The following is a 22,784-nucleotide window of genomic DNA, read 5'->3' as shown; positions in this document are numbered from 1 at the left end:
TACTTGAGCAAAAACAGTTGCTTCAAAACAACAAGATTAAAGTCTTTGGACTTTGAAGTGAAGCAAAACGCACAAAGTAGATTATTAACACATCCTACATCTTTACTGACTGTACCAATCACTAATAGGAAAGAAAAGGGACTATTTAAAATTGGTAAAAAGGGTCATTTTTTCCCTGCAACAGAGCCACTCATTTATGGGTTGTGCCTAGGGTCACATTCATGTTAGAGCTGCGTTTGATGTTGCAGCTCAGCTCCAATGCCAGACACCACAATGGTTAACAATGATGCTGTTTGTAGAAGGCAGCAGCCATGTTTTCTCATCCCATACAACCATCTTCACAAAGCAGCACCAGTAGCACCCAGTGCATGTGCAATGCACCTTACTGCACCTCATTACACGACGCATGCTCACGGGTACTGCTGTCATCTTCATCTGCTCACTGCACATACTCTGACCTGCTCAGAAGATTCCGGGCCACTTGCAAATCCAGGACTACTCTCATGAGTAGTCACAGGTAGGTTATGTTTCATTTATTTTATTTTTGTTTTATGCTTTGAAAAGGGGCACCTATTGCCATCCTGTAAAACTTTGAAGGAAAGCTCTAGCAAAACTGGTACTGTGTTATGCCTAGGCATATCGTGAAGTGGTACATAGAGAGAATCACTGTGCCATGCACCACCCCCACATACCCTGCAGAACATTGTGTAACAGTTTTGTCTGGACTGTTTTGGACTACTTCCTAATACCTGTTTATATCGCCTCCCAAACATTATTATTGGCCATCCAAACATAGAAGATCCAGTAGTAATACCCTGTTCATCTTTCTTTTTTGTTTAGGTCTAGTGGATTGAAATATAGCATGTTAGTAGTGTATCATATGCTATTGTGGTGTTCAGAGTTTTAGCCACTAAATTTATGGTGTCTAATGGTCACTTACCTGGCCAGCTTCCCATGCCTGGAACCTGAGAAAAGTCAACCTTAAGATAAAAAATATGTGTAGCTCATCATTATAAAATTCCATACTTGCTAAAAAGATAAAGCTAATATAATTCTGCCTACTTTATAACTTTTACATCTCATATACCATTTCTGAGTTCGTAGAGCAGGGCCAACAAATAATCTCATATGGACATTTATATGAATGTAGATGAGTACACGCAGATGGTTCTTACTTAATTTTTCAACCAGGATCGGAACACATGACTTATGTTCGGCAGCAACTAAAGGCTCAAGAATTTGGAAGAAGTCTATTGCAGACAAATGAATACTTAAGGCATTCCCGAGAGGTAAGTGCAAACCAGGAAATGCTTGTAAGGTTATATTCACACATCGCGTCTATTTTTACATCCATCTATAACGGACTGTTTTTCTTTCATATGTCATCCATGTTGTATCCATTTATCTATCCGGGGAACGCGTTGTCCTAACTGCCCTTTGAACCCTGGTTGATGCACCAACAGGTTTCCATGACAGTCAGGGGTGTACTGAAGACCTCTGTGACAGTCCTGACTGTGTTATTTTGAAGTCCTGTGTCTGGATTTCATAGGAGACTGTAGTTTTTGCTATACACAATTGCAAGCAATCGGATGATCATGGCTATACGTCCCTAATTAAAAAGAAGGCATTAAAAATGAGAAAAAAATAGACTTTCAAATCACACCCCTTCTAACCAATAAAGATAAAGAAATGTAAAAAAATACAACTAACATATACACTGTGTGCAAAATTATTAGGCAAGTTGTATTTTATAGGATTTTTTTTTATTTTTGATCAACAACTATGTTTTCAATCAACCCAAAAGATTTATAAATATCAAAGCTTAATATTTTTGGAAGTTGAAGTGGGTTTTTTTTAGATTTGGCTATCTTAGGAGGATATCTGTTTGTGCAGGTAACTATTACTCTTCAGAATTATTAGGTAACTTAATAAAAACCAAATATATTTCCATCTCACTTATTTATTTTCACCAGGTAAACCAATATAACTGCACAAAATTTAGAAATAAACATTTCTGACCTGCAAAAACAAAACCCCAAAAAATAAGTGACCAATATAGCCACCTTTCTTTATGATGACACTCAACAGCCTAGCATCCATAGATTCTGTCAGTTGCTTGATCTGTTTACGATCAACATTGCGTGCAGCAGCCACCACAGCCTCCAGACACTGTTCCGAGAGGTGTACGGTTTTCCCTCCCTGTAGATCTTATATTTTATGAGGGACAACAGGTTCTCTATGGGGTTCAGATCAGATGAACAAGGGGGCCAGGCATGCTGTGGAATAGTTGGATGCATGTGATGGAGCATTGTCCTGAATGAAAATCATGTTTTTCTTGAATGATACCGACTTCTTCCTGTACCACTGCTTGAAGAAGTTGTCTTCCAGAAACTGGCAGTAGGTCTGGGAGTTGAGCTTCACTCCATCCTCAACTCGAAAAGGTCCCACAAGTTCATCTTTGATGATACCAGCCCATACAGTACCCAACCTCCACCTTGCTGGCGTCTGAGTCGGAGTGGAGCTCTCTGCTCTTAACTGATCCAGCCTCTGGCCCATCCATCTGACCCATCAAGTATCACTCTCATTTCATCAGTCCATAAGACCTTTGAAAAATCAGTCTTAAGATATATCTTGGCCCAGTCTTGACGTTTTATCTTATGTTTGTTGTTCAAAGGTGGTCGTTTTTCAGCCTTCCTTACCTTGGCCATGTCACGGAGTATGGCACACCTTGTGCTTTTTGATACTCCAGTAAAGTTGCAGCTCTGAAATATAGCCAAACTGGTGGCAAATGGTATCTTGGCAGCTTCACGCTTGATTTTCCTCAATTCATGGCCAGTTATTTTGCGCCTTTTTTGTCCAACACGCTTCTTGCGACCCTGTTGGCTATTTTCCATGAAACGCTTGATTGTTCGATGATCACGCTTCAAACGTTTGGCAATTTCAAGACTGCTGCATCCCTCTGCAAGACATCTCACAATTTTGGACTTTTCAGAGACCATCAAATCTCTCTTCTGACCCATTTTGCCAAAGGAAAGGAAGTTGCCTAATAATTAAGCACACCTTATATAGGGTGTTGATGGCATTACACCACACCCCTCCTCATTACAGAGATGCACATCATCTGATTTACTTAATTGGTAGTTGGCTCTCAGCCTATACAGCTTGGAGTAGGACAACATGTATAAAAAATATCATGTGATCAAAATACTCATTTGACTAATAATTCTGCACACAGTGTATTGTAACACCACATGAAATTCCAATCAAAGTATAAAATTAATTAACCTGATTGAGGAAATGCCGTAAAGAGAAAAAACAAAACAAAACACTAGAAAGTTTTATTGGCTTTCGCAACGTGGCATAAACATGCAATGAGAAGCGATAAAAATGTTATATCTACCCCAAAATGGTACATGCTTTACTTGCAAAACACAACCCCTTACATCACAGGTCTCGGAAAATAGCGACAGGCAAATTATTATTATTGTTATTTTTAAACTTTTTAAGATTTTTTTTTACCATTTTAATAAAAAAAAAATAAACCTGAAAACGATGCAAGTTCAGCATAATGCCATCATACTACTAATCATACTACTAATCTGCAGATTCATATTGCCAGATTATGTTTACCCCAAATTGAATGCTGTGAAAAAAAAAAAAACCAAGCTAAAAAAAGTTGGAATTTTTTCCCCATTTTCCAATACATCACATGGTAAAATTGATGACATCATTCAAAAGTAGAACTCATCTCGTAAAAAAATACCCTCATTATGGCTATATCAACAGGAAAATAGAGTTATGGCTCTTGGAAAAAGGGGAGGAAAAATGAAAGACAACCCTCTCATTACTTAAAGGGGTGGTCTACTATGCAGAATTAGTGGCCACATCGATGTAAGGCTCATAAGGAAGGCTTTTCTCAAATACCTTGTGTAGTAAATTCTGCCTCTGAGAAGTGCTATTGCAGTCCACTCATCGCTATCAAGTGACCCCTGAGTTCTGTGACCTCTGAGATCTGTTGATATTATGTCAACTTCCAGGTGGGACCCAGTCTCCGTGAGTGACTGGGTTGTGGGGGGAGTTTCACAGCCCGGCATCTCGCCCGCGCTCTCCTTTTTCCTGCAGAGCGCCGCAATCAGGAGCGATGCTGGGCTGTGACGAGCGGTGAAACTCCACCCACAACCCAGTCACTCAGAGAGACTGGGGCCCACCTCAGTGATGTTGGGTCAACTGGAATTTGACGTGACATCACCTGATCTCAGAGGTCACGGAGCCCGACGTTCACGTAATTGGGATGAGTGGACTGCAATAGCACTTCTCAGAGGCAGAATTTACTAAACAAGGTATTTTAGAAAAGCTTTCTCTATGAGCTTTACATCGATGTGGCCGCTAATGCTGAGTAGTGGACCACCCCTTTAATACAATAAAGAAAACTAGTACCCAAAGGGATAGATTGCTAATGTGAGAACCAGTGGCGTAACTAGAGATTGATGGGCCCCGGTGCAAAGTTCGGACCCTGGCCCCCCTCCACGTACCCCGACAATTGGGGTACGGGATGACACTGGCACTCGGGGTATGTGATAATCACGCTGACACTTGGCTCTTACCCACAGCACCCAGGTTTCCCATGATCTAAAAACCCTCTATCAGCACCCAGCTTTCCTATGTTCTGATATCCATCTTGTCCTCGGCACCCAGCTTCCCCATGCTCTGCTATACATCTTTCCCTCAGCACCCAGCTTTCCCATATCAGAGCATGGGAAAGCTGCGTGCTGAGGGAAAGAGCCTTTTTCCCTCCGCACAAAACGTTTGAATCCCATGCTTGTTTGACGCCCTGGACCAGCCAGGTAGTCACAGATAGAGCCCCGCACAACACCAGTCCCCTCACTAGGTAACAGCAGCCAACCACATAACACCGTAGTCACCTCCCTCAGGGCTGGATGAACACACCAGGAGGCGGAGCCAGATGGTTGGCACACCCACCGAGGAGTTCAGAGAGCCTGAGGCAGGAAAACAAAAGGCAGATCAGTTTGAGAGGGAAGTGGAGGAGGTCAGGCCTGTAGTTCAGGCCTGTGACAGACTGACAGGTGCCAGGGTAGGAGCCCTGGTACCTTTTGGCTAGGAGGCATACGGAGGCCTCTGCCTGCAGGAGCTGGGAAGACTGCTCGGTGGTACCGTGGTGGACCGGGACAGGGTAGTGGCCCACCAGTACCGACCCAGGGAACTGACTCGGAAACCGGAGCACAAGAGGGGGTACTCAGACCCTGAAACGAGGTCTAGAAACTACAGGACTGAGTTAATTAACTGATTGCGGTCTGGACTTTAGGTCCTTTCCCACCTAAAGTCCCTCATAGAAGACAACAGCCCAACGAGGGGGATAGAAAACCACCGCCACGGGCCAGCGTCTGCGGGCAAACGGGCTCCTCCGACATCTACAAGCCGGGGAGCGGACTCCTGACGCTGCAAGCGCAGGTAGTCCAACTACTAAAACAGGTGCAGGAGAAAGGCAGAGACCACCAACCAGGTGGGGGAACCCGACTGCAGCTGGTGCGGGCACCGACCACCATCATCTTGGTTTACCAGAGACTCGAGTGTATCATTCTAATAGTGAGTACACCAGTGCCCTCCGGCTGCCCATCTCCCTGCACCACCAGAGCACCCCCAACGGGACCCATGGCCACCATCCCTGCTTATGGAGGGGTTAACAACTTGCTGCATACCATCTCCACCAGGTGCCCCGTAACTGCAGCGGAGGTGTCCACCTTCACCACATCCCGTGGGTGGCGTCACAAACTTAAAACACGGTCCGGCCGTACACCTACGTCCCCCAAACCGCCAACCCCTTTTTGGTCGGAGTAACCGCAGGACCCCCGGGTCCGGAGACCCTCGAGCCACCCACTGAAGGTCCGAACTCGAGCGGCTCAGTTGCAGCCGAGCACGGGGCGGCACACTTGTATCTTTGTCCCCCCTCATATATAGTTCTTCAAATACTGTAATGGCCCCCACATATAACCTTCCATATAGTATAAAGGGTCCTACATAACCCTTTATATAATAGAATTCACCCCCGTCCCCCATAGTCCTCCATGTATTATAATGCATTTCCCATAGTTCTCCATTTATTATAATTCATCCCATAGTACTCAATAGATTATACTGCACCACATAGGCCTCCATGTTTTATAATGCACACCCATAGTCCATGTATAAGGTAGTCTCCATATATTATAATGTAGCCCCCAAAGTCCTATATGTATTATAATGCATAAACCATATTGTTTTATGCAGCCCCATACTCCTCCATGTAAATGCACCCCTATAGTCCATGTATAAGGTGTCCTTCATTTTGTATAATGCAGCCCCCACCAGGCTTCCCTGTGTATAATGCAGCCCCCACCAGGCTTCCCTGTGTATAATGCAGGCCCCCCTGTGTATAATGCAGAAGCCCCAGGCCTCCCTGTGTAGAATGCAGCCTCCACCAGGCCCCTCTGTGTATAATGCAAAACCCCCATGCCTCCATGTGTATAATGTTGAACCCCCAGGCCTCCCTATGTATAATGCAGCACCCCCAGGCCTTTGGCCACAGTGTACTCCCTGATTAAAATTAAAAAAAAAAGACCTCTCTGTTCGTTTCACCACTGCTCCATCCTCACCTCTGTCCTCCGTTCCCCTGCTGCTCGGGTCACTGTCCTCCCGTCCTGCGCTCTGTGCTCTCAGCACAGCGGTCACACAGGAGTGGCGTTATTGCACACAGGGGGAGAATGATGAAGCATGGAGCACCGCTCTATGCTTCATCATTGCTGTGCACAATGACGGGGGATGCCTGGTGCCGCCGCTGATGACACTTGGCAGGGGGGCCCAGTGCCGCAGCCGATGACGCCGGGCAGGGGGACCCATTGTCAGCGGCGGCATCGGTATATATAGCGGCCGCGTGGGCTGCAGAGCGGGCCCCTATGCTGCCGGGCCCAGTCGCAATGGCGACCTCTGCGACCACAGTAGTTACGCCCCTGGTGAGAACTACTCATTGCATTATGTAATTTGTAGAAAACTAGAATGCTGATGGTGTTTTGCAATGGTTAATGCAGTGCTGGATTTTTTCCACCAGTTTACATAACGACTTCTCGTCTTTTTTTAGGAACTACACAATAGCACCGCTCAGCTGGAAAGGAGTTCGTTGTAAGTACATTAATCAAGACCAAATGAGGGATTTTGTTTCTACGTTGTAGATTTCCTTGATTCTTTTTACTAGTGCTGTAGTATTTGGATTGCCCACTTGAAGAACATTAGACGACGCAGCCTCCACACTGCGGCTTTGACATTGTATGAAGCATCTTACGCAATCATTCATCGCTCGGTGGGCTAAATACGTTCATTTATTGACTGATGCAGGAGATCTGTTAATAGTCTCTGCCACATTCAGTCTTATTACATAATCTATCAGAGGGTTGTTACGTAAGGCAGTGACGTGACAAACACTACACATTATTTGCTTTTTAAATCTAGCTCGAGAACATGAGTCATTTCCAACAATTTGTGTATTGAATTTTTGGAGCTTTTATAAAATATAGATATGGGCTCTTTTAGAATTAAATGATAAAATTGTCAGCAACATAGAATTAGATATATTAGTTGTTTTTTTTTTAGTACACTTAGTAATATTATTTATCCTCTTTTTCAGTTAAAGATTTAAATTTTATAAATTAATTTTGCATCTGAACATAAGCAACTTTGTAAGATATCTTATCAGAGATATTTGCTTCTTTCTCCTTCTGAACTGATCTTTCATTCTCAATTAATGGATAAAATGTGTGAAATCTGTAGTCAGTGACAGAATTTCCCATTACTAAAGGCACAGTCACACACAGAGATAAATCTGTGGCAGATCTGTGGCTGCAGTAAAATTGGGGACAATCAGTGCCAGATTTGTGTCTGTGTACAAAGGGAACAATATGTCCATGATTTCACTGCAACCACAGATCTGCCAAAGATTTATCTCTGTGTGTGACGTGTCCTTAAGATAGATGACAGTTGGTGCTTTTGAAATTCTATGGTGACAGGAAGGGGAGGGAGGAGCTAGAGGCAGACACACATTCTCCACTGAACAAAAATTTTAGCCGACAACTGATAATTTTTAAAATAATTGATCAGTTTAAGAGGAGAAAGAAACAGATTTCTATGACAAGATTACATTTTTTTTTATTTTCACATGTACTACCAATTAATGAAGAAAAAAAAGTTAAACTTAATAGTGATGGACGAACTCACAGATATCTGGGACTGGCGGGACTAGCCAGACCTAAAAAAAAAAAAAAATCGTCTCTGGCCCAAAATTGATCCTGGATATCTGGCCAGATGCCGTTCCCCATACAAGTCTATGGGGACCAGAATCCGACACTTAAAAATGATGGTAGAAGGGATATGGGGAATTGGAGCAAGCGCACTATACTGGCCGAGTCTCCGGTGCAGCTTTAACTGCTTTAGGGTCGCTCATTTACCTTCATGCATGTGCACTGCTTCCCCCACCCACTGGCAGTACTGGTGTCTGTGATTGGTTGCAGTCAGACGCGCCCCAGCCTGTGTGAATGCATTTTACTGCTTTCAGTCACAGACCCCATCTGTGGCTCTATCGTGGTGTGGTATAAATATAAATTTTAAAAATTGGCGTAGGGTTCCCCCATAGTACGATATCCAGCACAGATAAAGCATATGGCTACAGGCTGTAGCTTTCAGCCTTGCACTTATTTTGGCTGTGTATCAGAATAAAGTGAATAGCATGCAACTGTTTTTTATTATTTAAGTAAATGATTTTAATTACCAGCGTGTAGTCCCCCCAAGTTTTCATCCCCAAGCACAATAAAGCCCAACAGCTGGGGGCTGGTATTCTCAAGCTGGAGAGACCTATACTTATTGGGCCCCACATCCTAAAAATAACAGCCTACAGCCACCCAGAATTGTCACATCCATTAGATGTGACAACCCCAGAGTTTTACCCGGCTGTTCCCGATTGCCCTAGTGCAGTGGCAGTCGGGGTTATAAGGGGTAATTGATAGTTCACAACTGCCGCTAAGCTTTAAATTAGTAATGGGAGGCATCTATGAGATCTCACCCATTACTAGTCTGTAAGTGGAAGGATATATATATATATATATATATATATATATATATATATATATATATATATATATATCTCCTCCCACCACTTACAGATTAGTAATGGGTGAGATCTCACAGAGATATATATAAAAATAACCACCGAAAAAATCCTTTATTTGACATAAAATACAAAAAAACACCTCTTTCATCAATTTATTATCTCCAAAACCACCCGTTCCGACATAATCCACAAGAGGTCCCATGACGATTCCAGCTCTGCTACATCTGAAGGCACAGCACTCAGCCATAGAACAATGATCGCCCGCTGTGAGCTTCAGGCAGAGACTGAGCCCCGCGATGAGTGGTGACATCACTCAGGTTAGTTGTGTTCACAGCTGGAAGTTCCCATGGTCCTCTACCTGTGATCAGCGATAACCTCAACTCAGGTCACGGAGTTGAACGAAGTCACCTGAGGCCAAGTTACCTGCGGTCACATGTAAAATACTGGGGCAACCTCCACCTGTGACCGCAACTAACCTGAGTGATGTCATGCTCATCGCGGTGCTCAGTCTCTTCCTGAAGTTACAACGGGTGGTCATGTTCTATTGTGCAGAGCAGAGATCGTAGATCTCATGTGGATTACGTCGGACCTTCAGGGGTATTTGTTGGGTTGATCAAGGCGTGAAAGAGGGTGGTGCTTTTGTCTTTTTTTCAATTTAACATTTTTATTGCTTTTGACATAAGCAGGTAAAGTACAGGACAAGGTTACGGTACCGATGCAACACAGGGTTCAGTTCAAGTGCAACACCTAGGAAAAAAAGTACCGTACATAACTGAATTAGAGTAGAGGTTCAGTTAGCACCTGTTGTAACGACTGTCAAACAAAACAACGGGAAATTAATTTTCATATGAAGAGATAGGGAGCAGAAACTGAAAAAGGAGGAAGAGAAGACCCAAAGAGAGAAGACCGCAGAGACCACATTAGACTAATCAAATCCACAAAAAGGATAGCAAACAGTAACTAGAGGTTATTTGTGAAGAGGACTCTACCAAGTGATACATATCATAGCATAGAATGGAAGCTGGGGCCAGCCAATAATTGCTTTTGTCTTTTATTTCAAATAAAGGATTTTTTCGGTGTTTGTGGTTATTTCTTTTCACTTACATATTAGTAGTGGGAGGACTCATAGATGCTTCCCATTACTAATCTAGTGCCTAGTTATAGCTGTGAGCTGACATTAACCTCTTATTACCCCAGTTGGATACGGCAATCCTAGGCAGCTGCAGGCTGCTATTTTTTGGCTGGGGGGGCCTAATAAGCATTGGTCTCCCCAGCTGTCAGGATTTATCTTGGTTGGCTATCAAAATTGGGGGGAAACACGCCGTTTTCCAAAATAATTTATTTAAATAATAGTAATAATAATAAAAAAAAGCCGCATCCGGTTCCTCTTATTTTGATACACAACCAAGATAAGCGCATGGCTGAGGGCTGCAGCCTGTAGCCGTATGCTTTATCTATACTAGGTATCATAATACGCCAATCCTAAGCCAATTTTTGTAAACTTAGTTTTTACACCAATCTACAGTGACCCACAGATAGGGTCTGTAATTCATTGCAATCAGACACAGACTGGAGGAGCATCTAACTTCAACCAATCACAGACGCCAGGACTGCCGGTGGGTGGAAGAAGCAGTGAATATGGATGAGCAATAAGGAGCGGCTCCAGAATAACAGTGGGCTGCCTCAAAGAAGTAACAGGCACGCCGGAGACTCGGTAAGTATAGTGCGCGTGCTTTATTTTTAGTTTTCCTTTATTTATTTATTTTTTTATTTCCCGAGTTTCCGAACCCTGATCATTACCTGGAGTTCTTTGAGAAATCCGGCACCCGGATACTTTTGAAATCATGCGGACCTGGACTTTTAAGAACCTTTTGACTTTAGTTGTATTAATACCAGAAGGAAAAATAAATCTAAATAAATAAAAAAAATAAAATAAATAATATATATATTAAATAAAAGTATAGTCTACTGTCAAGCGATCGTTCTAATTTCCCAATTCACATACAACATTGATAAAAATTGACTTTTGAAAAGTTAACACAAGTGGTCTTTGATGCTGGACACATTTGTATTTTGTAAAATCTTTTCTTATGTATGGCCAGATGAAGTGTATTTTATGAAGTTTTATGTCCAGAAAGACAAGAAAAAAAAAATGCTATAATTAAGGGGTACTTATAATCAACGCATACTGTACTAAAATGTCAGGTACAAACTATTGTAAGATCTGTGGGATTTTAAGAGTGCAAAAATATTCAAGTGCAGACTGCTAGGATCTACATGAAGTTTACTGTAGACCATATTTGCAGGACCTTAGATTCTACACCCTGAAGGAGTCTGCAGGCGCTTCTTGGTTGCTTATTCCTTGTTTATGGGAAGAAAACTGTTCCTGAAATAGAAGCTTGTAATGACATGGGTCTTGAGTTTTCATAAACTGACAAACACCTAGAGGGCATTTTTATGGAGAAGTAAATCACTTTTACATCCAGAAATTTTGTTGTTTTTTTATTGCTAAATTTTATTTGTCACATATTTTCTTCAGTTTTAACTCTTAAAATCATATCTGCCTATTGTGTTCTCAGTGAAATATCACATCATCCATTATCCTGTATAGTGAGAATTTTCAGACGCCAAGGATAAGATGTAAGATGTGGCTTTGAATTACTTACAGATTAAAGTGATGTTGACTAATTTGATATTGATGATGGATGTATCCTTAAAGGGATATTCTCAAATTTGAACGTAATTCATACAGTAAGATATGGGATATCTTCCTAATCTCTGGATGTCTGAATGCTTGGACGCTCACTGAGCCCAAGAACTGGAGCTCTGGTAAGGCCTGTGAAAATAGAGTGGTGCTTGATCATGTGCACTGCCACTCTATATTGATTTTTAATGAGACCTCCTGATATCACCGATTGTTGCTCCTGGCTGGTCTTTGGCACCTCCATAAGTGAATACAGCAGTGCACATAATTGATCACCACTACATTCTCACAGGGCTCTTCAGAGGTATCGATTGGGTCTCATGGCTTAGACTCCTAGTGATTGAGAAACTGTAAAACTGTAATCCACTGATGGGAGTATAACTGTCATAAATCAGAATACCCCTTTTTAAGATATCAGATGATGGGGATTCTGACACCCAGCAGCCCCAATGATCACTTGTATGCAGGTCTGACAGAGGCTGTATGTAAACTGTGTACAAAGCAAGGACCACCAAGTCTCTCAACACTATGCTGCCTGTTCTGAGGTGCTTATGTGCTAAGAATACATCATCAATATCTAATTAGTGGACAACCCCTTTAATCTATAACTATTCATAAGCCCCTGGTTACATATTAGTTTTGTTTTCTGACTTTAAAACTCTCACTAGACATATAGTGGATGATGTGATATTTAAAGAGTTTGTCCGCTACTTTAACATTGATGGCCAATCCTTAGGATAGGTTATCAATGTTTGATCAGTCAGGATCCGACACATGGTACCCCAACTGATCAGCTGCTCTCAGTGCAGGCAGCTGGAGATACTCAGTTCCGGAGCTGCTCCGTGTTCTTATAGTGTACACAGCAAGTTAATGCACATCCGCCTCCTATTGATTTGAATAGGAGACGGATGTGCAGTACACGGCCACTATATGAAGACAGAGCAGCTCCCAAACGGAGCATTTCCGGCCGCCTGCTGCCACTGAGAACAGCTGATCGGTGGGGGTGTCTGGTGTTGGAACCCGGCCGATCAGCATTTACACCAATAGATAATCGGGTAACAAGTGTTTTGTAGGAATCCTCATTACTGATTATTCGCTATATAAGCCTGCTGGCAATTACCCCAAAACAAGTAAAATGTTTGTCAACTGATTGGTAATTTATGTCAGATAAAAATCAGTGTCCCTTGTATAGTATACCGGGATGTGACAATAGGAGATACTGTATAGGGACAGTACAAAACAACAGCTTTAGAATGCACAGCCAAGGAATTCAGATAATGACCATGAAATGGGGGTGCACACGTCAAGCAAAACACATTTTGGACAGGAGAAACAAGCAGCTTGACCATAAAGGCACTCACTCCACAAGGTATATAAAGGGTTAAAAAACAATTTTATTTGTGTACAAAATATTAAAACCAACAATAACAAACATGATAAAGCGCACAAAGTGTGATAAAGCACCACAGACAACAAGCAATACCCAGTTGGTCTTCCTATAAAATTATTTATAATGAATTTTCCATAGGGTTCAAAGGGATTGGATCTATATAAAAATTTGAATATCAAGCCATTTACTTCATATCAAAAAGCACTGGAATTCAAACAATACAGTACAGACTTAATAACCTAATCATCAGAGGATAATATGGTACACTGATACTAGTACCTAGAAGTCCTTGACTGGACCCCAGTTTGAGGCAGCAAAAAAAAAAAAATCCTGACCCAGTAGTCAAAAGATCCAGATCCACTGATCTAAATATACACAATCCTTGTAATCATAAATACTTAGCTTATAATAAGGAAGACCTGGCCCAACGCGTGTCGCTTAGAGCAGCTTCATCAGGGGCAAGGAGTGTCATAGACAGCAGTGAACATGAATGGGTATTTATACAAGTGCACAAAGACTTCATTAAAAACACATGTCCTACCCGTGTGGTGCATGATCCTCCATGGCGTTTGTAATCAGGAAGTTGTTCACAGTGGAGGGGAGGTTACCTCCAGACATTGCTATAGCACCTGCGCTGATTTACGCAGATTACCTGACTAAAACAAATGAGGAATAGCAGGATAAGCAAGTCCGCGTAAATAACGCTGAAAAGCCATACTGCGCATGCGCTGGATTACGCAATAATCGTACTTACAATGCTTTGGAGAATAAGGAAGTAAAAAAAAAAAAAAAAGGTCCAGTAATAAGAATGAACTAGTAACGAGTGATAAGGTAAGTAAATTCGCGTACATAGCGCTAGATAACCATGCTGCGCATGCACTAAATTACGCAGTGTTCGTACTTGGAATACTTTGGAGAATAGGAGAATGGAAAAGCATCCAGCATTGAGAGCAATGAGAGGTGATTACTGCTAGGCAAAAATGGCTTTATACAGTAGTTTACAGATAAAGGCTAACATTAGATAGTATAGACATTAATCAAGACACCTTTGTAAAACCAAAGATTGCAAGGACAGTATATCCCACAAGCAGACTAATAGCTGCTGGGGGGTAACCATATATGCAAGTACTGATGATCATCAAGGTTTTTAAAAAAACCCTCTATGGTGTTGGTCTTTCTGACATTGGATGAATGTTCTGGATCTTTATAACTGGAGTATTGCTCAAAGTTTTCCTTGGGAACCAATCAAATGGGAGGAAAAAGTAACAAAGAACAAAGAATAGAAGGGGATAAAGAGAAAGAGAGAGGAAAAAAGGAGGAGAAAAAAAGAATTGCTTTGGATTTGAGCTTTACCAAAAGGACTTGATATCCATTTAGCCATTTAATCTTTTTTTTTTTTTTTTTTGTGACTTTTTTTGACTTTCTTCCAATAATGTATATTGTCTGTTCTAACATGGGACTCTATATATTTATCATTGTGGTGTATGATCTCCATATAGGCTCTTTTCTCTGTGTGTCAACTCGAGTGATTTTTAGGATTGAGTGATTCATTGAGAGATTGTTGTGAGTTGTCACAGTTTTCTTTGATCTAATGATGGGCAACTCTTGTTGATTCGTGACATGTCACCTTTGTCGATATTCCCTGATATAGGGTCATTCATATTTGCGGCATCAAAAATCTATAAATCCGCACCAAGATGTGTGGTCCCTGGTCACCTTGGCATATAATTAGGAACCCTTCTCTCTTTCTTTGAACTTTTACCAATTGCTCCATTTGAGACTCATGGGTGGCATTATAAAGATCTTTTTGATGGAAATATGTGCATTCTTTTCTGATATGCTATACATGGGGGATCCATCTTTGTTATTATATAGGTGCAATAATTGTAATAATTGTATTCCTTATTATTGTGTCATGTTCCTTTTTTTTTTTTTTAAAACCTTGATGATCATCAGTACTTGCATATATGGTTACCCCCCAGCAGCTATTAGTCTGCTTGTGGGATATACTGTCCTTGCAATCTTTGGTTTTACAAAGGTGTCTTGATTAATGTCTATACTATCTAATGTTAGCCTTTATCTGTAAACTACTGTATAAAGCCATTTTTGCCTAGCAGTAATCACCTCTCATTGCTCTCAATGCTGGATGCTTTTCCACTCTCCTATTCTCCAAAGTATTCCAAGTACGAACACTGCGTAATTTAGTGCATGCGCAGCATGGTTATCTAGCGCTATGTACGCGAATTTACTTACCTTATCACTCGTTACTAGTTCATTCTTATTACTGGACCTTTTTTTTTTTACTTCCTTATTCTCCAAAGCATTGTAAGTACGATTATTGCGTAATCCAGCGCATGCGCAGTATGGCTTTTCAGCGTTATTTACGCGGACTTGCTTATCCTGCTATTCCTCATTTGTTTTAGTCAGGTAATCTGCGTAAATCAGCGCAGGTGCTATAGCAATGTCTGGAGGTATCCTCCCCTCCACTGTGAACAACTTCCTGATTACAAACGCCATGGAGGATCATGCACCACACGGGTAGGACATGTGTTTTTAATGAAGTCTTTGTGCACTTGTATAAATACCTATTCATGTTCACTGCTGTCTGACACTCCTTGCCCCTGATAAAGCTGCTCTAAGCGACACGCATTGGGCCAGGTCTTCCTTATTATAAGCTAAGTATTTATCATTACAGGGATTGTGTATATTTAGATCAGTGGATCTGGATCTTTTGACTACTGGGTCAGGATTTTTTTTTTTTTTTTCTGCTGCCTCAAACTGGGGTCCAGTCAAGGACTTATAGGTACTAGTATCAGTGTACTATATTATCCTCTGATGATTAGGTTAAGTCTGTACTGTATTGTTTGAATTCCAGTGCTTTTTGATTTGAAGTAAATGGCTTGATATTCAAATTTTTATATAGATCCAATCCCTGTGAACCTTATGGAAAATTCATTATAAATAATTTTATAGGAAGACCAACTGGGTATTGCTTGTTGTCTTTGGTGCTTTATCACATTTTGTGCACTTTATCATGTTTGTTACTGTTGGTTTTAATATTTTGTACACAAATAAAGTTGTTTTTTAACCCTTTATATACCTTGTGGAGTGAGTGCCTTTATGGTCAAGCTTCTTGTTTCTCCTGTCCAAACTGTATAGGGACAGAACCGTATATAGCGACCAGTAGATAAGCACCAAACAACTTGTGTAGAGTTAATGGACATTTGTTGAAGGGTTTTCCCATAAACAAAGTACAGCAGGGAAAGTATTTGATACACTGTCGATTTTGTACATTTTCCCACGTGCAAAAAATGGAAAGGTCTGTCATTTTATCGTAGGTACACTTCAAATATGACAGACAGAATTCCCCCCCCCCCCCAAAAAAAATCACATTGTAAGATTTTTAAATAATTACTTTGCATTTTATTCCATGAAATAAGTATTTGATCACCTACCAACCAGCAATAATTCTGTTTCTCACAAACATGTTATTTTCTCATTAAGAAGCCCTCCTACTCTGCACCCATTACCTGCATTAATTACACCTGTTGTATAAAAGACACCTGTGCATACACTCATTTAATCACACTCCAACCTTTTACCATGGCCAAGGCTAAAGAGCTGTCTAATGATACCAGAGGCAAAATTGTAGACCTACGCAAGGCTAGAATGTGCTATAGGACATTATGCAAGCAGCTTGGTGAGAAGGCCACAACTGTTGCTGCAAATATTAGAAAATGGAAGAAACAGAAGATAACTGTCAATCTTACTTGATCTGTGGCTTAATGCATGATCTTACCTCATGTTGTAAGGATGATTTAGAGAAAAGTCAGTAATCAGCCCAGAACTACACGGGAGGACCTAGTCAATGACCTGATGAGAGCTGGAACCACAGTCGCAAAGATTACCATTAGTAATACACTATGCTGTCATGGTTTAAAATCCTGCAGGGAACACAAGGTCCTCCTTCTCAAACCAGCACATATCCAGGTCCATTTGAAGTTCGCCAATGAGCACCTGGAAGATCCAGAGGAGGCATGGGAGAAAGTCATGTTGTCAGATGAGAGCAAAATTGAACTTTTTTGGTATTTACTCCACTCGCCTTGTTTGGAGGAAGAAAAAGGAGTATAAACCCAAGAAAACTATCCCAACCATGAAGCACAAGGGTGGAAATATCATACTTTGGGGGTGTTTTTCTGAAAACGAGACCGGATGACTGCATTATATTGAAGGAGAATAGATGGCGTCATGTGATTTTGGCCAACAACTTTCTTCCCTTAGTAAGAGCACTGAAGATGGGTCGTGGCTAGGTTTTCCAGCATGACAATGACCCAAAGCACACAGCCAGGGCAATTAAGGAGTAGCTCCGTATGAAGCATGTAAAGGTCCTGGAGTGGTGTAGTCTCCAGACCTGAACCCAATAGAAAATCTTTGCAGGGAGTTGAAACTCAATGTTGCCCAGCGACAACCCTGAAACCTGAAAGATCTGGAGAAAATCTGTATGGAGGAGTTGCCAAACTCCCTGCTATAGTGTGTGTGAAAACTTGGTCAAGAACTACAGGAAAGATCTGACCTCTGTAATTGCAAACAAATGTTTCTGTACCAAATATTAAGTTCTGTTTTTTTCTATTGTATCAAATACATATTTTATGCAATAAAATGCAAATGAATTACAATGTGATTTTTCTGGATTTATTTTTTGGATTCTCTTTGTCAGAGTTGAAGTGTACCTATGATACAAATTACAGACCTCTCCATTCTTTGTAGGTAGGAAAGCTTGCAAAATCAGCAGTGTATCTAACTTATTTTCCCCACTGTACATTTTATGCAATAGATATTGGAATAATAATAAGTTCCACAATTGGTTATGTTAAACATGTTGCTCTGCTGAGATAAGCTTAGAAATGTGACTCTATGTGCTGTGAAAGGGCTATGTCCGTCCATACAGGACTTCTCCAGCTCGTGGTCAGCTTATACCACATCTTCTGACCAAGGGTGGAAGCATAAGTCACTTATGATAAATGAAGATACAGATGAAACAGCAGGAGCTGCTGCATTCTGAGGCAGAACTTTTCCCTGCCTGAGGTTACTCGTTTCCCTGTCTGTTTTATCACAGGAGTGAGTTTTTCTGCCTGGTCTCCAGCCTTTTTGAGCTCATAATAAATCAACTCCGTGACATAGGAGCTCCAGTCACTGACTTATTTTGTAATGAGCTCAAAGAACTGGTGAAGCAGCAGAAACACTTACTCCTGTGATAAAACAGTCAGGGAAATGTTTTACCTTTTAGAAGTTGTGAGTCCTTGATGTGTCATCTGTATGCTTACTTATTATAAGTGACCTATGCTTCCTCCCCTGGCCAGGAGCTGTGCTATGTGTCATCCAAGACCTGGAGCAGCTCTGCATGGTTGGACGCAGCCATTACATAATACATAGAAGGGGCACATTTAAAAGATCATCTCAGCACAGGAACATTTTGTAGCACATTGTTTCCAGATCTATTAATTAAAATGAACTTTGTTAGTGCGGCAACCCTTTTATTGGTGTATTTATGGGCTGAAATGATGTCTAAATACTCAATTAGTTTATTTTCAGATCTATTTTAAAGATAAGTAGGGTAAACCTGCTTCACTCTACCAATCCCAATTAGTCAAAGAGCTGGACATATTGAAAAAAATAAATAGAAAATTATCTATTTTTTTAATTAATTTATAATATTTAGATTCTTAAATGTAGAGTGTTGTTTTATAATTGATATTTATTATGCAGCCCTTTTAAAATGTTGTTTTGTGTTTTTTTGCTTCTACTATAGATTTAGAAGTTCAGATTCTATCAAAAGTAAGTAAATACTATTATAATCATTGAGAAAAAAAAGTGTACTGTATTTGTGCATTTTTGTGATTATTTACTTTTTACATGACTTACTATTATTATAACTTAAATACGTGGTATTTAAACTCTACTTTATGTTTACTATTGAGAGTCTATTGTTTACCCCTTCGACACAAAGGGAATCTGTCAGCAGGTTTTTGTTATCCCATCTGAAGGCAGCGTAATGTAGAGACAGAGACCCTGATTACAGTGATGTCACTAACTGAGCTGTTTGCTGTCATTTTGATAAAATCACTGTTTTCTTTGCTGCAGATCTAGCCGTTATTTGAAAATTTGACAAAGTTCGCAAATTTCTAATTTTCATTCCTGTAATCAAGTTATATCACACAAAATAGTTAATAAATCATATTTTCCCCATGTCTACTTTACAGCAGCGCAATGTTTTTGTTAGAAAGTTAGAAGGGGTCAAAGTTTATCACAATTTCAAATTTTGCCAACAAAATTTTCAACATTTTTTTTTTTGTTTTTTAGGGACCACATCACACTTTAAATGACTATGTGAGTCCTATGTGAAAGAAAATACTCAATAGTGACACCATTCTAAAACTACACCCCTCAAAGTGCTGAAAACCACATTCAAGGTGTTTATTAACCCTTTAGCTGCTTCACAGGAATTAAAGCAATGTGAAATGAAAAAATCAACATTTTACCTTTTCCTACAAAAATGTTCAGCCCCAAATGTTGCACTTTCACATGTTTAACAGGAGAAAATGCACCATTAAATTTGTTGTGTAATTTCTCCTGAGTACAGAGATACAATGTATGTGGTGGAAAACTACTGTTTGGGTGCAGGGTTTAGAAGTGAAGGAATACCATTTTGGCTGAAATAAATTGCGGACGCCATGTGACATTTGAAGAGCCCCTAACATTGCAATACAGCAGAAACCCCCACAAGTGACCCTATTTTGGAAACTACATATTTCGAGGAATTAATCTAGGGGATTAGTGAGCATTTTTAAGTCTCAAGTGATTCACAGAATTGTATATCATAGTGCAGAGTAAATAAAAGTTACACATTTTTTAACTAAAATGTTGCTATGGCCCCAAGTTTTTAATTTTCAAAAGTAGTAATGGGAGAAAACGAACAATATAATTTGTTATGCAATTTCTCCTGAGTACACCAATACCCCTTATGTGGTTGAAAACTACTTTTAAGGCACAGTGCAAAGCTCAGAAAGCATGGAGCACCATGTTTTGGTAAAGATTTATGCTGGGATGGTTTGGGGGTACCAAGTCACATTTAGCAGAGCCCCTGAGATACCAAAAAAAAACCAGACCCCCCCCCATAAGTGACCCCCATTTTACAAACTACACCTCTCAATGATTTCATATAGGTGTGCAGTGATCATATTGACATCACAGGTGTGCCACAGAATTTTATACCATTGGATGGTAAAGAAAATATAATTACAGTTTTACCTCAAAAATATTTTTAGCCCCAGATTTACATTTTCAGACAAGTAAATGGGTACAAATGGGACTAAGGCTATGTCCGCACGTTGCTTTTTACCTGCTTTTTTGCTGCTTTTTCAACTGCAGCGTTTAATGCCAAAATGGTTGTGTTCTGCTTTTCAAGCAAAGTCTATGGGAATTTGGGTTTCTTGTGCCCACTATGCAGTTCAAACTGCAGCCTTTTTGTTGCAGAACTTTGGTCAAAAACTCAGCTTTGCAGTGCAAAACCCAAATGGCAAAAACAATTGACAAAAGCAAGTAAAAAGCAGGTAAAAAGCAACGTGCGGACATAGCCTAAAGCCTGCTTTACACGTTGCAATGCCCCCATCGTATGTGTGGCACGTTCAATTTGTTGAACGTGCCACACAAACTATTAACCATCACCCCCATCACACATACTTACCCGTCCATACGACCTCGATGTGGGCGGCGAACGTCCACTTCCTGGAGTGGGAGGGACGTTCGGCGTTACATTGACGTCACGCAGCAGCCGGCCAATAGAACCGGAGGGGCGGAGATAAGCGGGACGTAAACATCCCGCCCACCTCTTTCCTTCCGCATTGCCGGCGGGAGCCGCGGGAGGCAGGTAAGATCTGTTCAATGTTCCCGGGGTGTCACACACTGCGATGTGTGCTGCCTCGGGAACATTGAACAACCCGACGTGCAATTCGTCAGGATTCAACGTTTTAACGTTCAATCGCAATCGCACGTACCTGTCACACACTACAATGTACATTAAGATGCCGGATGTGCGTCACTTACGACGTGACCCCGCCGTCACATCGTAAGATGTATTGTAGCATGTAAAGCGGGCTTTACATTTCTCACACAATTTCTGTTGAACATGGCAATACCCAATATCTGGCTGTACAATACTGTTTAGCCGCAAGGTGAGACACAGGCTGCAAGGAGCGCTATTTGACTCTTGGAGTACAAATGAAAACAACAGTTTGTGGACTCCATATACAGAGCCCCTAAGTGCCAGAAATGCAAAATCCCCATTCAAGTGACCCCGTTTTGGAAATTACAGCCCTCCTAGAAATGTATCCACAGGTGTGGTGAAGATTTTGACTTCATGGGTGTTTTGCAGAAACAAGCAGCGATGGATATTGCTGAGTGAAAATTGCTAATCTGCCATTGTAGTGCCCAGTATGTTGTAGTGCTCATACATTGTGCCTGGCACTTCCTTCTGGACATGTGCACCCATAAATTAAGCAGGCTCTCCTTACCACAGAAATTCCAAACATGTGGATGCTAAATGTGGTTTAGGCACACTAAAGGAAGGAAGAATATGCTGGATTTTTTTTCTTTTTTTGGGGGGGGAAGCACTAGCACTTATATCGAGGTTTCCATGAAAATCTCCAAATGCCGTGATACAGATGACACGACTGAGGTATCCATTCACAATAATGAGGCTGCAGAGTAACTTTGGACACTGTCTGGTCTCTATTCAGCAGTGTCATTTTCAGAAGTGCACAAAACTGTAGTTGACCACCCTTTTAGAAGACGGACACCGCAAGGTGACTCCCTCTGCCTCATTATAAGGGATTTTCCATTGGGGGTTCCATCTAAATCAAGCATTTCAGAGATTTACATGGAAACTCTAATGTAAGCGCTCAGCGTACAGTGCAGGATAAATGTGAGACGAGCCTTACTGAGATCTTTGGGAGGAAGAATGAATAAATCAACAGAAGATCAAGAATTGCTTTCCCTTACCGTATTTTTCATATTATAGGACTCACTTTTCCTCCCAAAAATTTGGGAGGAAAATGAGGGGTGCGTCTTAAAATCCGAAATATAGCTTACCGGGGGGGGGGGGGCCTGTCTGTGCGGCAACCGGGTGCGTTTAAGCAGCCAGGTGCCTCTGGTTGCGTGCGGGCGACCGGGTGCCTGTCTGTGTTTGCTCCCTCTCTGTCCTGGAGGCTGGCTGCCTCTCTGTTCGGGTGGGCAGGCGGCCTGCTGGCTGCCATTCTGTGCGTTCGGGCAGGTGGCTGTGCGGACTGCGGTGGCTGTGCGGTGAGTGTCCCAGTTCAAATGATGGTGCCGGAAGTCAGCACGTGCGCAGATGGAGCTCTTGGATGAGAGCTCCATCTGCTCACACACCGCTCTGGGAGTCAGCGCATGCGCAGATGGAGCTCTAGGATGAGAGCTCCATCTGCGCATGCTCCTCTCCAGGCGCATTCATTTGAACCGGGAGC

The 22,784-nt window shown here is 41.4% G+C and overlaps 1 protein-coding gene across 1 annotated transcript in view; it reads left to right on the top strand.

Annotated features, from left to right (window-relative positions):
- Positions 1 to 22,784, top strand: part of TRPM6 (transient receptor potential cation channel subfamily M member 6) — a 340,636-nt gene that overhangs the window by 221,144 nt on the left and 96,708 nt on the right. The window contains 3 exon segments of the mRNA XM_075318063.1: positions 1,192 to 1,289; positions 7,133 to 7,173; positions 19,055 to 19,080. Coding sequence (XP_075174178.1) covers positions 1,192 to 1,289; positions 7,133 to 7,173; positions 19,055 to 19,080 — 165 coding nt within the window.

This window comes from Anomaloglossus baeobatrachus, chromosome 1 (genome assembly GCF_048569485.1).
Source record: "Anomaloglossus baeobatrachus isolate aAnoBae1 chromosome 1, aAnoBae1.hap1, whole genome shotgun sequence".
Taxonomy (NCBI): domain Eukaryota; kingdom Metazoa; phylum Chordata; class Amphibia; order Anura; family Aromobatidae; genus Anomaloglossus; species Anomaloglossus baeobatrachus.
This window is presented reverse-complemented; position numbering and strand designations above follow the sequence as displayed.